Source organism: Bos indicus x Bos taurus, chromosome 3, assembly GCF_003369695.1.
Source record: "Bos indicus x Bos taurus breed Angus x Brahman F1 hybrid chromosome 3, Bos_hybrid_MaternalHap_v2.0, whole genome shotgun sequence".
NCBI classification, from domain to species: Eukaryota; Metazoa; Chordata; class Mammalia; order Artiodactyla; family Bovidae; genus Bos; species Bos indicus x Bos taurus.
In genome coordinates this window covers 86,810,281-86,825,627 of record NC_040078.1, presented here as the reverse complement: position 1 = coordinate 86,825,627, position 15,347 = coordinate 86,810,281, and the positions used below count along the sequence as shown (strand labels likewise).

Here is a 15,347-nt window from a genome sequence, read left to right as displayed (position 1 = left end):
TTGTTTTGGGAGTTTGGGGATGTCATTTGATGCGTCAGATTTTCCACCCATGATTTTGTTAGGACTTATACCGTGCATTTGGCCTCAGCATGGCTGGGTTTTGTGTTTTCTCTGTGTCATCCATTGAGCATTGCCTGTGTGGCTTTTGGACGGTGGTGGGTTTTGGCCACGGCCCAGGATCGCCTCAGTGTTGATCCCCGTGACCACCACATTGTGAGGCATGCACGAGGCTTCCTTAAGTTTGCCTGTTCTACCTGTTGGAATCCAACTTTGAATCTAAGACGACAGCCAGCTTTTCTTCTGTCTGATTTAATTCCATACCCCTCATCCAGTCATCTCAGATTTGTCTTTAAAGATGGGCTCAGTCCAAAGCATGAAGATCCTAAACATCTTGAAAAATACTGGGCTTCTGATCTAGTGCTTGGAAGACTGATGAAAACAGTAACCCGGTACTTATTTTATCAACTTACATCTCCATATTCTGCCAAGGAAGGTGGAGTTGGAACAAGACGCTTGGCTTCAAGAGTATAGCCGAGGTTCCGCTGGCAAATGGAGCCCCCTTACTGCCACGTGCAATATTACCAGGTGCATTAGTGGTGCTTCAAGTACATAAACTAGGCACAACTTGAGGCATCACTGTTTGACTTTCAAAAATAAGATTCTTACACTAAATTGTCAACTATTTAAAATCAGAAATGATATATTTTTCAGCTTCCTATTCCTAGTGTCCTGACCCAGAGAAAGCACTTTACATTTGTTTACTGGAATTTGAGCTGTTAGACATGGTGTGAATACCTAGGTATAGATCATGCATACTAAACATCCCTGCAGATGTTCAGGGATGATTTGGTCATGAAAGAGAAGGTTGGCATATCTTAATAGTCCTAATAATTGCTGCTGTTTATTGAGTGTGTGTGTGTGTGTGTGTGTGTGTGTGTTAGCCACTCAGTCATGTCTGACTCTCTGTGATCCTATGACTGTAGCCTGCCAAGCTCCTCTGTCCATGGAATTCTCCAGGCAAGAATACTGGAGTGGGTGGCCATTCCCTTCTCCAGGGGATCTTCCCAATCCGGAGGTCAAAGCTGGGTCTCCCATATTGTAGGCAGATTCTTTACCATCTGAGCCACTAGGGAAGCTGTTACTGAGCATACCATGTATTAATACCAGGCGCTGTGCTGGGCCCCCTGGTTCTACAATCTTAGTTAATCGTTCAAAGCATATAGCAAGATTGGAGCTGCGGGAGACAGCCTTTCACTTTAAGAGGAGAAGTACCTGTCAAGAAGCTGTACTTGTTCTCCCATGTATATTTTTGGTAAAGCCGATGGAGAACCAGGTATTATTGCCAGATTAGCTCTTTCCTTCCCCCGCCAAATTTTCTCTCCATTTTAGAGCATGGGAGAATTGCTTTAAGTGGTATTTAATTCTTTCTGTTAAGGAGACTGAAGTGGAGCAGCATACTCATTGCTTATCTTTTTCTTCCCAAATCTCCCAACCCCCTGATTATATTATAACTAAAAAAAAAAAATTTGTGTGTGACTTGTGTACTTGAACTCCCAGCCAAGACCAAAGATCAAAGTCAAGAGAGGATATTAAGCTCACTCCCAGGTCCCTGGGACACTGTATCTGTAGCCACTGTCCTCAAGTTTGTCCTGGAGGAGTGGCCCACTAAGAAGTAGAACTGCAGGTAAGCTTATCCACTCTGGAGGGTTGCAGTCTTAGGGACTAGTGTTCTGCTCTTTAGTCATTTAGGGGAAAAGAAGGAAGCAAATAAATATAAGAGACAACCCCACAGAGTGGTTTTCAGCACGATTATGTGTAGCATGACCCCTTTTGAGAATTTTTGGGACAGTTATGCAGAGAACAGCCTCCATGTCCCTGACTCTGTCTCCTTTTCTCACACTGCCTTTGAGCAGCTTTCACGTTTGCTGAGGAATCAGCTGTGAAGCCTGTGGTTTCCTGTGGCACATTTCTAATAATATTTGTACAGGCTATTATTTAATGCACCATATAAATATTTATCATAAGAGCGGTCTTTTGATCATGAACAGAGGCTAAAAACCAGTTCAGTCAATGCTGGCAATTGGCTGGGAAGCTGTTCTGCCCTTTGGAGCCTCTTGTAGACTGAGAAGTTAGGTAAGGCCTGGGACATGTGTGCAGCCAGCTTGAATTTCTCTCTGTAGCTTTTCTTTCTCTTGGCTTCCACAGTCTATGCTCTTAATTCTCTTGTCTGACCAGCCACCCCATATTCCCTGTTAGTTGTGTTTCTTTTTTAATGGGCTTCCCTGGTGGCTCAGATGGTAAAGAATCTGCCTGCAATGAAGAAGACCTGGGTTCGATACCTGGGTTGAGAAGATCCCCTGGAGGAGGCCATGGCAACCCACTCCAGTATTCTTGCCTGGATTATCGCCATGGACAAAGCAGCCTGGTGGGCTACAGCCCATGAGGTCACAGAGAGTCGGATACCCCATATTCCTTATTAGTTGTCTTTCTTTTTAGAGAATTTATCTCTGCCTCAAATGAATGAAGTGGGATCAACTTTCTGACTCTCAGCATTCATCTGTTGGGGTTTAAAGCCACACCATTGTGACCTGGACAAAACCCAGCTCCTTTGGTGGTGTGCTCTGTGACCTTAAACTGCTTTATTGCTGAGAACCTCAGTCTCTCTAACTGGGAAATGAGCTCACAGTGGCAACCTCACGGGATTGTTACAAGTGAAATCACAGAATCAGGTGGATGATTTGCAGAGCAGAGCCTAATAAGTGCCAGTTGTTGCTGCCTTTGTTGTTGGCACTGTTGTTGAAGGATTCGGTTTTCACTTTTAGGTTGGAAAGAGCCCTAAAGTTGCCTTAAGAGGCCAGGGTTCAAATGCAGATGCTGCTGCTGTTTACTCTTTGTGTGACTTGGGGCAAATTTTCCTATCCCAACAAGGTATAAAATGGTGGTAGGTTCCCCAGCTTGAATGCATTTCAGTTGGAAGAGATGAACAAATGTGTAAAAGTGCCAAGCATGCAGGAGGATCCTAATCCTTTTTTTTTTTTTTAAAGCAAATTATAAAAGGGAATAATGTTTTCCATTTTGCAGTTACTTTATTCTCTGAGGCCAAGAGGAACTGGAATGTAGTTTGGAGTCTAGGACACATCAGAGAGTACTTATGACCCAGGAACAAAGGGCACGGAGGGGAGACTAGGAATCTGAGTGCAGAAAATCCTCTGGCAGAGTTTTTATAACTCACAGGGTCAAGTTTCAGGGAAGCTGCCCTAGAGCTTGAACTTCTCAAGATCCAGGTGTGGAAACAATCATAAAGAGATCACTTAAAACTATAGTAATAGGAAACGTAGTGAACCTGAAATATTTAATTAGGATCTATTTCTTACAAAAACATGAACTGGGGTGTGTGTGTGTGAACAACAAAGAGAAGGTATGATGCCCTTGTTCCCATGGGTTTGACTCTCTTTTGGACTGATATCTCAGTCATACAGTCTAGAAATGGATAGTTTTACCAGAGAGAGGCCACCTGGTATTGGGGAAGGGCCAGTCTCTGAAGGTGGGCAGCCTGAGTTCTGAGTAAACCAGTTGTAGACAGAGTAGGCACATGGCTTTGAGCCCTAGGTCAGGAAGATCCCCTGGAGAAGGAAATCCACTCCAGTATTCTCGTCATGAACAGAGGAGCCTGGTGGGCTGCATCTCACAGGGTCACAAAAGAGTCAGACACAACTTAGCGACTAAACAACAAGAACAGGGTACAGAGTAGGCAGAGTCCTTGGCAAACGTGCGTTAACTACGTGGAGGGTATCCTGCAGCATGGGGCTTCCTAGGTGGCACTGGTGGTAAAGAACCCACCTGCCAGTGCAGGAGACATAAGAGAGGTGGGTTCTATCCCTGAGTTGGGAAGATCTCCTGGAGGAGGGCATGGCAACCCACTCTAGTATTCTCACCTGGAGAGTCCCTATGGACAGAGGAGCCTGATGGGCTACATACAATCCATGGGGTCGCAGAGCCAGACACGACCGAAGCAACTTAGCACGCATGAACCTGTTAGCATGGCATTCCAAGAACGGTTAGGGATTTGGTAGCAGAGGGATCGAGACTGCTCTCACCTCTATCACTTGGTATTTATATAACGTACGTGAGCAAGTTACTTGACTAGTCTAGGACTTGTTTTCCCTCATCAGTAAAATGGGAATGGTCCTAGTAATTCTCTTCAAGGGTTGATATCAGGACAAAAAGTGGATTTAAAAATGTAAGCAAGCTGCTTAGTAAAGCATCAGATACACAGTAAATTTTACCTGAAGGTGGGTTTTAAGAGTTTGCTCTGAGTCTCAGGGACATGGTGAGTTTGTGCCATGTGCCAGACACTGGGCTGGCACTAGGGGTACCGCTGTGGTCCAGGCAGCCCTGGAGTTAACTCTCTAATGGCAAAGCTCCAGTCTCCATACAAGTCAGAGTGGAGGGGGAGGGTTCTCCGGAAGGATGGGCTCTTTCCTCTTTAGCCAAGAAATAGGTCCAAAACCCAGAGCCAGGGTAAGCCCTGAGTCAGCTACAGAGTGGAAATTTGCCTCTTTGGATTTTACTGGACTGAATCAGGATGTCTGGTGGGTGGTGAGATGAGATATTCCATGCAGAAGAAGACAGTCGCAAGTGAAGGAACCAGGCCTGAGGAGCTGGGCCAGCCCCCTGGGGGCCTCTTTTGTCACTGGCTCTGGTAGGAGTAGAGAGAAGCTTGGGTGGCTGGCCAGGTCTGTGTAAGCCAGAATGTTTGCATGGACTCTTCATTTCCTATTTCTTTCCCCTTGTTTCTCCCTGCAGTGTTTAGAATAGTTTTGAAAAGCTCTAGTCAAGGACAGAGTTGTTGACTTGCCAGGATCAGTGTTGGAGGGCAGCGTCCTTGGGTCCTTCCAAGTGGTGACAGTGGGACGCTAAGAGAGGCAGTCCTGAGTTCAGCAAGTGGAGGCCTGTGGTCATTTGGGGGCGGTGGAGCGGCCAGCCTAGTCAGTCTTCTTCCTCTGCAGATAAAGAAATCTAGGAAGATATAAGCCATGGCACTGCCCTGTTTTGCCCTTCACTGTATCCTCAGTTCCTAGCAGGGTGTCTGATGCCTGGCACAATCTGCATTTCTTCTAATATCAGTCACTGATTGCAACATGCCTCATTATTTCATATATCACTAAGAAAGATGTTCCTGGTTGCCATTGGTTTTTAAGTCACTGATTTCAGAGAAGCTAAATGTGAAAAGAAATGAGTACCTTAGAATTAATAAAATGTGGTTGTAAGCATCCAGTAAATATTTATTAATTGGATGAATGAAGCATACAGATATTAGAATCAAGGCAAAACACTAGTGCAGATAAATCCAAACCTAGGAATCTGAACTATTAAAGCATTAAAGCATGAACCTGTTCATCCTTATTTTTTTTTGTTGATTCACTGATTTAGGTGTTCATTCCATAAGAACTTAGTGAGAACTATTATGTACCAGACAGTGTTTGGGGATACAGGCACTTGTAGGAGCTGAGGATATAGAAATCAATCAGTTCCTTTCTTCAGGTTCAGGCCAGTGAGGGAGGTGAACACAGAAGCCAAAAATTCGGTCAGAGTGATTTTTAAAAAGTTTAAAAGAAGGGACACAGTACTCTGGTGGCGCTGGGGCATGGAGAGAGGCAAGAGGTGATGGTTGGGATTCTCTGGTGGTGCAGTGATTAAGACTCTGTGCTTCCAGGGGAAGGAACCCAGGTCCAATCTCTGGTCTGGGAACTATATCCCACATGCCTCAGTGAAGATCCCACACATGGCAGCAAAGATCCTATGTGCCACAGAACAGCCAAACAAATTAAGAAAAAAGTGTTGGTTGAGCAAGATCTTAACGTGAAAGTCAGCAGGCAGCATATTAAAAAGCAGAGATGCCAACAACGGCCCTTCTAGTCAAAGCTGTGATTTTTACAGTAGTCATGTATGGATGTGAGAGTTGGACTATAAAGAGAGCTGAGCGCTGAAGAATTGATGCTTTTGAACTGTGGTGTTGGAGAAGACTCTTGAGAGTCCCTTGGACTGCAAGGAGATCCAACCAGTCCATCCTAGAGGAAATCAGTCCTGAATATTCATTGGAAGGACTGATGCTGAAGCTGAAGCTCCAATACTTTGGCCACCTGACTCATCAGAAAAGACTCTGATCATGGGAAAGATTGAAGGCAGGAGGAGAAGGGGATGACAGAGGATGAGATGGTTGGATGGTATCACCGACTCCATGGACATGAGTTTGAGTAAACCCCGTGAGTTGGTGATGGACAGGGAGGCCTGGCATGCTGCAGTCCATGGGGTTGCAAAGATTCAGACACGACTGAGCGACTGAACTGAACTGATGCACAGAAGAGAGAAAGGAAGTTGGAAGGAAAGAGAAGCATGAAGTGGAGACAGTCCTGTAGTGGTGTGGTGCACCTGGGAACCTGTGAGGGTTCAATGTGTCTGAAGCCTGATGTGAGAACAGGCAGGACTGTAGTAGATGTGGCTGGATAGGAGGCAGAGGGCAGATCCTGGAGGGCCTGGGATGCTGTGCCGAGGGCCTCAGCCAATGGTTTTCAGTCCTTAGGAAGAACTCAGCAGAGTCACTGTTGGGGGAGGGTCGAGGGCCAGGCAAGGATGATCTTTGCTTGACACAGCGCTGCTGTGCTTTGATCTATTTCAGTTTTCAGTTTCCTTCGAGTAATGGCTTGAAGAAAAAATATCCCTTTTGGGTGTTTGAAGGAATGCATGTTTTGAAAACTGGTGCCACTGATCGTGTGGGCGAGGAGATGAGAAAGCAGTTAGGCCGGAGCCTTGGAGTTGTTCTCTGAAGCTCAGAGGAGGGTAGCCCTTGTTCGTACTCCAGCTTCCACCTTCGCCTCTCCAGCTGCTCATGAACCATAGGGGCCACATGCTGTTGGGGGATCATTGTGAGCAAGTCAGAAGCCATCATGTTTAACGAAGCCATTTTTAACTGGGATAAATACCCAGGAAACCTTAACGGAACACCTGCTGGCTGACTTCGTTTTTGAATCCCCAAGTATGATCTTGCCGAGGAAACATTACCTCTTTGAAGTGAAAGAATACAGAACACTGCTGTGGTTGAAATTAGACCCTGGGCGCTGAGGCTACCCTGAGCTCACCTAGGGGGCTGTAGCACGTTCTCCAGCATAAATATCTTGGGGGCTTGTTCTTATTCTTTAAAACACCAGTCTGGAAAAATGAAAGCCTCTGTGAGATGTCTGCGTCCTAGGGGCTAATCTGAGCAAAGGGACCCAGAGCAGCAGTGAAGGCCAAGGAATTCCTGGAGTGTTCGCTGGTCAGGTTTCCTTGTAACTCGCAAGGCGTCTGTAAAGAAAACAGATTGTCTAACAAATTCCTGATCCTGTCTCCCTCGAGGCTCCTTCCCAGTCCCAGTCAGTTCACGACACGGCCTGCAGTGTATTTGCCTCTTCTCTGAATCTGTGCTGTGAGCTGTTACCAAGGAAAAGAGAATGTACAGGTGTGGGATTGTGGGTTCAGGCTGCTCTGCAGTCGTGCTGCCTCATCTCTTCATTTCCGAAACCTTTTTGCCTGTCAGTATAATGTGCATGATTATTGCAACTTCCGTTTACTGTTCATAAGTGTATGGACCTAGCATTAAGAGAAAATTTACATATTCCTTGGAGTCTCATCTTAATCGCCTATAAAATAGACACTCACCGTCAGGGTGAGGGGGGAATTGGATGAAAGTAGGCAAAAGGTACAAAACTTCCAGTGATAAATGAATACTAGGAATATAATGTACAATGTGATAAATATAATTAACCCTGCTGTATTTGTATATGAAAGTTGTTAAGAGAGTAGATCCTACGAGACCTCATGACACAAATATTTTTCTGTTTCTTTGCTTTTCAATCTGTATGAGATGATAGATTTTTACTAGATGTATTGTGATAATCATTTCTTAAGGTATGTAAGCTTTATGCTGTGTACCTTGAACAATAGTTCTGTATGTCAATTATACTTTAATAAAACTGGAATAAAAACAATCTCACCTTGTAGCATCACAGTGAGTAGAGGGCCTCTATGACTTCCCTGGTAGCTCAGATGGTAAAGCATCTGCCTACAATGCGGGTGACCCAGGTTCGATCCCTGGGTCAGGAAGATTCCCTGGAGAAGGAAATGGCAACCCACTCCAGTACTCTTGCCTGGAAGATCCCATGGATGGAGGAGCCTGGTAGACTGCAGTCCATGGGGTCGCAAAGAGTCAGACACGACTGAGTGATCACTCACTCACTCATGTACTGTTTAGAGTGCTTATTGGCACGTGATAGGTGCTCAGTAGATAGTTTTTTCAATGAATGGCTGACCAGGTAGGTGAGTTCCTTTTTAGCACCACGGCCATTGCCCTTTTGATTCAAATTCATTGAGGAGAAAATGTGTACCTGTTGCTTCCAGATTCTCAGTTCTACAACCTTTTGTTTTTCTTCATTGCACTTTTCATCCGATATCATGACTTTGCTTGAATAATGGTGAAGCTTGTAAATGCTCATCATCTGACTCCCTCCAGAGAACAGAAACTCCATGTCTGAGGCCACGTCTGCCTGTTCACCCACCACCTACCTCAGTGCCTGCTCGCACACTGGCAGCAATGAGCATCTTTCTTGGATTAATGAATAATCATCCAGTTCGTCAGCTGTGCCCCTTCATTTCCACTTTCAAGATGTTCCCGTGCTCGACTTTGCAGACCCGCTTGGTCTTCACGTGGTTTGGCCTTTGACCCCACAGGTGGAGGGATAACAATGCCCGGTGGAAATGAACCCAGGAGCTACTATGTGGGCATGGATGTGGGGACCGGCAGTGTCCGAGCAGCCCTTGTGGACCAGAGGGGCACCCTCTTGGCTTTTGCAGACCAGCCCATCAATCAATGGGAGCCTCAGTTCAACCACCATGAGCAGTCGTCCGAGGACATCTGGGCCGCATGCTGCGTTGTCTCAAAGGTATGGCCCTGACTCTGGCATTCTATCCTTGCACGTGCTTCCTTCCCCCCGCCCCTCCACTGAGTGTCTCTTGTGTGTCCATCTGGTACCAGGGACAACGTATGGGTAACTTTAGACACTGGCTTTGCCTTTTGGGAGCTCAGAGTCTGTGACAGAGACCAACAGTCAGCAGGGATATGACATGAGAGGTGTGGGAACAAAGTGACTGTGGCTGGAGCTGAGGATGGGGCCAAGCCAGAGGGGCTCAGGGTAGACGGTGGAGGACTCGGAGCATGCAGTCAGAGGATTTGGTTGGGTGTGACTGGATGTGAAGACGTCACTGATCACCAGAGCTCACCTCTACGGTGCCTTCAGGTGTGCCCAGTTCTGTGTAAAATAGGTTAACCTGCATCATAGAGGAGAATCCTTGCAATGGCTGTATAGAGGCAGTGCTATTAACACCCTCATTTCATTGAGGCAGAAACAGAGGCACAGAAAGATTAGATAACTTCCCCATGCTCATGCAGTTAGTAAGTAGGAAAGGCAGGGCTGGAACCTAAGCAGTCTGATTCCAGTGCTGCACCCTGAGTCACTGGACTGTCCTGCCTTCCAAGTGGACAAGTGAGGGGAACCTCTCTTGTTCAGAGGGAGCAACATATGCAAAGGCAAGGTGGGCTCTGAGAAAGGAAGAAAGTCGAGCAAGACCAGTGCATCTCTGAGTTGTAGCAGGTAGGCATTTTTCTTGAGGGGCCTTTATTTGCAGTCAGCTTGCTGACTTGGAAAAAAGTGATGCTGGGTGAGAATTGTTCCCTTTTAGTTTCGCTTGACTGGTTTTATATCCCAGTAATCAGGAACGACAGAGATGTTTTTGTCTTTTTATTTTTCCAGAGGGAAAAATAAAGACCTGGATTCTGTCTTCTCCCTGTTTCTGGTTTAGTTCCTTAAATATTCATGATGGGCTTGGTAATTTGCAGATGGACAATTCACCATTCTGTCCGTATTGATCAGTCTGTTTAAACTTTCATGAGCTCAGGGCTGCTGTTAGTCCCCCCAGAGAAGAAGGCAGGGAGAGGAGGCTGGGGGTGGGCAGCACTGGAGCATGATATAGGAATAAAAGGGAGGCGTGTCTTTTCTTCTGCCTGTTTAACTTTCTTCCTCCCTCCCCCTCCCAGCCCTTGCCTTGGTGAGAATCCTCTACTCTTTGCCCTTGGGTCTCCTTTGTCCTTCCAACATAGAGTCTTTCTTGCCATTAAGGAAATTGTCAAGAAGAAAATATAATCCCCTGATGAAAAGCTACTTTAAAACAGGTCTGCTCTAAGTACAGCTTGGTTTAATGTTGGATTTTTAATCATCTTGCAGTGGCAGCCACCACATTATCTCTTTGAGCCCCTTCAGCCATGTGAGTGCTCTGGGCATTTTCCTTCTTGAGGCTATGCTTCTAGAGTAAACCTGGATAACACTATTGGTCTTAGGCCCTTCTTCTCACAAGGGGCATGGCCACGTGGCCACGTGTCAGAAGCCGTGGGATAAGCATGACACGTCTGCTCATAGCTCATCGCTGTGTGAGGTTGAAGGAGGGAAGCGTGTTTATATTGGAGAAGTAACACACCAGAGAGCACAGATTCTAGAGCTGGACTGCCTGGATTGACATCCCAGTTCCAACATTTATTAGCTTGTCATCTTGAAAAAATTACTTTCGGTTTCTTGCTTGAGTTTCATCATCTGTAAAATGGGAATGATGACTGTACCTATCTGCATTGGGTCGCTGTGAGGATTAAATGAGTTAATGCATACAAAATGTCATAACAGTGCCTGGAAATGAGTAAGCACTGTGATTCCTATGGCGATTGCACTGATAACAGTAACAAAAATGAGTAGATTATGGAGGAGAATGAATTTTTAAGATAGAATGTTGAAAAGTCAGAGTCAGTAAGGGAGGTGCCTCATGGGGAATATTCACTCCTTTTCTGGTTAGGGTTCTTTCTATGTAAGATTTTGAGAAGCAATGGTCTGGGGCAAAGGGTGACATAAAATACACCCTGACCTGTCTTGTTCTCAAAAACTTAAGGAGCTCAAGGGCTTGAGAGCCGTTGTATTGTTTCCTTTTCTCTAAGTCGCTCACATTCCCTGAGATGGTTTTCCCGTAGTCAAATTAATAAAAACAACAACAGCAGCAACAGTAATAATAGTTACCACTCTTATTAGTAATAGTAATAATAACAGTAATCATTAATAATTAATAGTAATATTAGCAGTAATAGTAATGATGATGGCAACTAACATTTCTTGGGCACTAATTCTGTTCCAGGTATCATGCTGAACACTTTATACCAATCACTCCTTGTTATCTACACAAAAAATCTTTTTTAAAAAATTGAAGTATAGTTGGTTTATAATGTTATGTTAGTTTCACATGTACAGCAAAGCAATTCAGTTATATATATATACACACACACACATATATGTTCTTTTTCAGACTCTTTTCCCTTATTGGTTAGTACAAAATTATTGAGTATAGTTTCCTGTGCTATAGTGTAGGTCCTTGTTTGTTATTTTATATATAGTGAAAGTGAAGTCACTGAGTTGTGTCTAGCTCTTAGCGACCCCATGGACTGTAGCCCACCAGGCTCCTCTGTCCATGGGATTTTCCAGGCAAGAATACTGGAGTGTGTCGCTATTCCCTTCTCCAGGGGATCTTCCCGACCCAGGGATCAAACCCAAGTCTCCCACATTACAGGCCAACTCTTTACTGTCTGAGCCACCGGGGAAGTAGTGTGTATATATTAATCCCAAACCGCTAATTTATCCCTCCCTCACTTTTCCTTTTGGTAACCGTAAGTTTGTTTTCTGTGTTTATAGGGCTATTTCTATTTTGTATCTAAGTACATTTGCATCTTTTTTTTTAAGATTCCATGTATAAGCAATAATATACGTGGAATCTTTTGTCCTTTTCTGCCTGGCTTAGTTCACTTAGTAAGACAATCTCTAGGTCCATTTTTATTGGGGCAAATTTTTTTTACTAATATTCCATCGTATATATGAACCACATCTTCTTTATTCATTTCTCTGTTGATGGACATTTAGGTTGCTTCCATGTCTTGAGTTCTGTGTCATCGCTGATTTTAATGGCTTGTGTTCCTTTTGGGGGGCTTCCCAGGGGCTCAGTGGTAAAGAATCCACCTGCCAGTGCAGGAGATATGAATTCCATCCCTGGGTCGGGAAGGTCCTCTGAAGGAGGAAATGGCAACCTACTCCAGTATTCTTGCCTGGAAAATCCCATGGACAGAGGAGCTTGGCAGGCTACAGTCCATAGGCTCACCAAAGAGTCAAACATAACTTAGTGACTAAACATTTCTTTTGGAGCCACAAATCTTAATCCCCTCAACAAGGCAAGAACATTGCAAGTTTAGTGTATAGAAACAGATTCCATTAGGAAGAAGATGATAAGCTGGAGGTGTCATTTATTCTGCAAATATTTATTGAGCACTACTGTGTGCTATCGGAGAAGGCAATGGCACCCCACTCCAGTACTCTTGCCTGGAAAATCCCATGGACGGAGGAGCCTGGTGGGCTGCAGTCCATGGGATCGCTAAGAGTCGGACACAACTGAGCGACTTCACTTCCACTTTTCACTTTCATGCATTGGAGAAGGAAATGGCAACTCACTCCAGTGTTCTTGCCTGGAGAATCCCAGGGATGGCAGAGCCTGGTGGGCTGCCGTCTGTGGGGTCGCACAGAGTTGGACACGACTGAAGCGACTTAGCAGCAGCAGCAGCAGACTGTGTGCTATGCTGTTTGCTAAGAACTGGAGTATGTATGGGAGAGGGGCTACAACAAGTTCTCTGCCTCTAAGGATGAAATAGTTCAGTTGCATGGGGAAAAAATATCCACAAAGTCAACAAAGTACCATTTTTTTTACCCCCTAAATTGTACCAGCTGTATGAGTAATATATACTTCGAGAGAGAGAGAGCAGAAGGAGGAGTCATACATGTGGGACTGAGGGTGCAATGATGTCACCCTCCTACCATTCATAGAACTGTATGGTTTGCAAAGCATGTTCCTATCCACTTGATTGTCATAGGAGGTGGGTAGGGGAGGGATTGTTTCTTCCATATTATAGTTGAAAAGAACAGCTGGGATCCAGAGAGTGAAGTGACTTTTCCTAAGTCACCCAGGAAGTGGGTGATAAGCCTGAAGTCAGGTCATATCTCTGGATTCCCTCCGTCTCCAACACCCCATACCTTCATCTTTTGTTTAGATCAGCGCTGGAATGTAACCTCCTCCTAAATGTCCTTCCCCTCTATGATTGTTCTCCTTCTTGAGCAGGAATGATAATGCTAACCTGACAACTCTTCTATAGCCTCAAACTACTCTTTAGAAAGAATTCATAACATGCCCTCCAGGCCTCGCATGGTTTGGTTTTAGCCTGCTCTTCTGGTTTATCTCACGATCCTCCTTTCAGCTCTGCCTTCCACCTGCATTTTCCTTCTGTCCTGTCTTCACACATGCAGTGCTTCCTCTCTTTCACACATATTCTCTCTTCTTCCTGTACACTCTTCCTGCCTTCAGCCAACAGATTTCACTCCCATACATCCTTAGATCCATAAGGTCCAATATGGCAGTCACTAGCCACATGTCTTTTCATACTGTTCACGGGGTTCTCAGGGAAAGAATACCAAAGTGGTTTGCCATTCCCTTCTCCAGTGGACCACATTTTGTCAGAACTCTTCACCATGACCCGTCCATCTTGGGTGGGTGCCATGGCACTCCAGTAATCCCGCCGTTCCAGTGCCATTACTTTGACAACAAAGGTCCGTCTAGTCAAGGCTATGGTTTTTCCAGTAGTCATGTATGGATGTGAGAGTTGGACTGTAAAGAAAGCTGAGCATTGAAGAATTGATGCTTTTGACCTGTGGTGTTGGAGAAGACTCTTGAGAGCCCCTTGGACTGCAAGGAGATCCAACCAGTCCATTCTGAAGGAGACCAATCCTGGGTGTTCATTGGAAGGACTGATGCTGAGGCTGAAATTCCAATACTTTGGCCAGCTGATGGGAAGAGCTGACTCATTTGAAAACACCCTGATGCTGGGAAAAATTGAGGGCAGGCAGAGAAGGGGATGACAGAGGATGAGATGGTTGGAGGGCATCACCAACTCAATGGACATGAGTTTGGGTAGACTCCGGGAGTTGGTGATGGACAGGGAAGCCTGGTGTGCTGCAGTCCATGGGGTCACAAAGAGTCAGACGCAACTGAGCGACTAAACTGAGCCACATGTCACCATTTACCTTTAGTTAAAATGAAGTGTAGGTCAAAATTCACTTATTGGAAACACTTTTTTTTGCACAGGTTTCTACAGCCTGTAGAAACAAGGTCAGCTTGTTTCTACAAGGTCAGCTTCTCAGGTCCTTCGAGTGTTTCCTCAAATCTCACCTTTTTGGCAACTGTCTGCCTTCCCTGACATTCCTGATTCCCGTGACATCACTTTCTAGTATGCTGTATATACACTATTTAATTTTTTCAGTTTATGGCTGTTGTCTGTCCCTACAGTGTAACCTCCAAAAGGGTAAGGAATTAAAAAAATTTTTTTTCCTTTCCCTTGCTTCCCAAATACCTGGAAGAGTGCATAGCATGACCTTAGAAGGGGCTTGATGGTATTGAATATTTGCTAACTAATTGAATGAATGAGTAATTGAATTGTGCAGGCAATGGGGACTGATGGGCCTAAGGGAACTAGGGATTTCATAACCTCATGCACACCCCCAAAGCTGACAAAGGCATTCAAATCAAGATTTAAAATAATACAGTACCAGCCACATGGAACTCTGTTGGAAGCTGAATTCCGTGAGGCCCCAGGCCTTGACCGTTGATTCAGATAGAGCTAAAGATAAAACCAGGTATGCCTCTGACCCTCCAGTTCTCAGTTTGGAAGATTTCTGAGGAACGCTGTCTCCCCACCCAATATGGCAGAGCCTACTGATTTAAAACACATGCAGTATTGAACTGGTTCCCACAGTCAGAACAAAGCGATGCACAATCCCTTCCCCAAATATTTGTTTGCTGCCCCATAGCTACGAGTTGACAGTTGCGAGACATGGACCAGGTTACAGAATGAAGTTGCAGAAATCTCCTTCTCTGGAAATTCTTTAGCAGAGCAATGTGCTTTCTCTCTAGCTGAGGAAATTCCCTTGATGCCAAGTTGCTGGGGTGAGTTTACTAGCCTGCTTTCTTCTTCCATTAATGAGAGTATAAAAAAGAATCCTCAGGTCAGCAGGTCAAAGTCCCGGGGGCCTTCTGGGTAGTGTGACTCTGACAGCCGTCTCTCTGAGATGGTTTAGCTGGGGGTGGGGTGGAGGAGTTGTGGTAGGGGGTCTCAATCATGATAAGCATGA

General features: G+C 45.1%; 1 protein-coding gene across 5 annotated transcripts in view; it reads left to right on the top strand.

Annotated features, from left to right (window-relative positions):
- Nucleotides 1-15,347, top strand: part of FGGY (FGGY carbohydrate kinase domain containing) — a 504,128-nt gene that overhangs the window by 19,405 nt on the left and 469,376 nt on the right. For 3 of the 5 annotated variants that reach the window (XM_027537095.1, XM_027537097.1, XM_027537099.1), the window contains exon 2: nt 8,767-8,978. In XM_027537095.1, the coding sequence (XP_027392896.1) occupies nt 8,781-8,978 (198 nt within the window). In that variant the 5' untranslated portion in view covers nt 8,767-8,780. Of the gene's footprint in view, nt 1-1,586; nt 1,685-8,766; nt 8,979-15,347 lie in introns of those variants that run through there. The other 2 variants (XM_027537096.1, XM_027537100.1) reach the window with 2 other exon arrangements.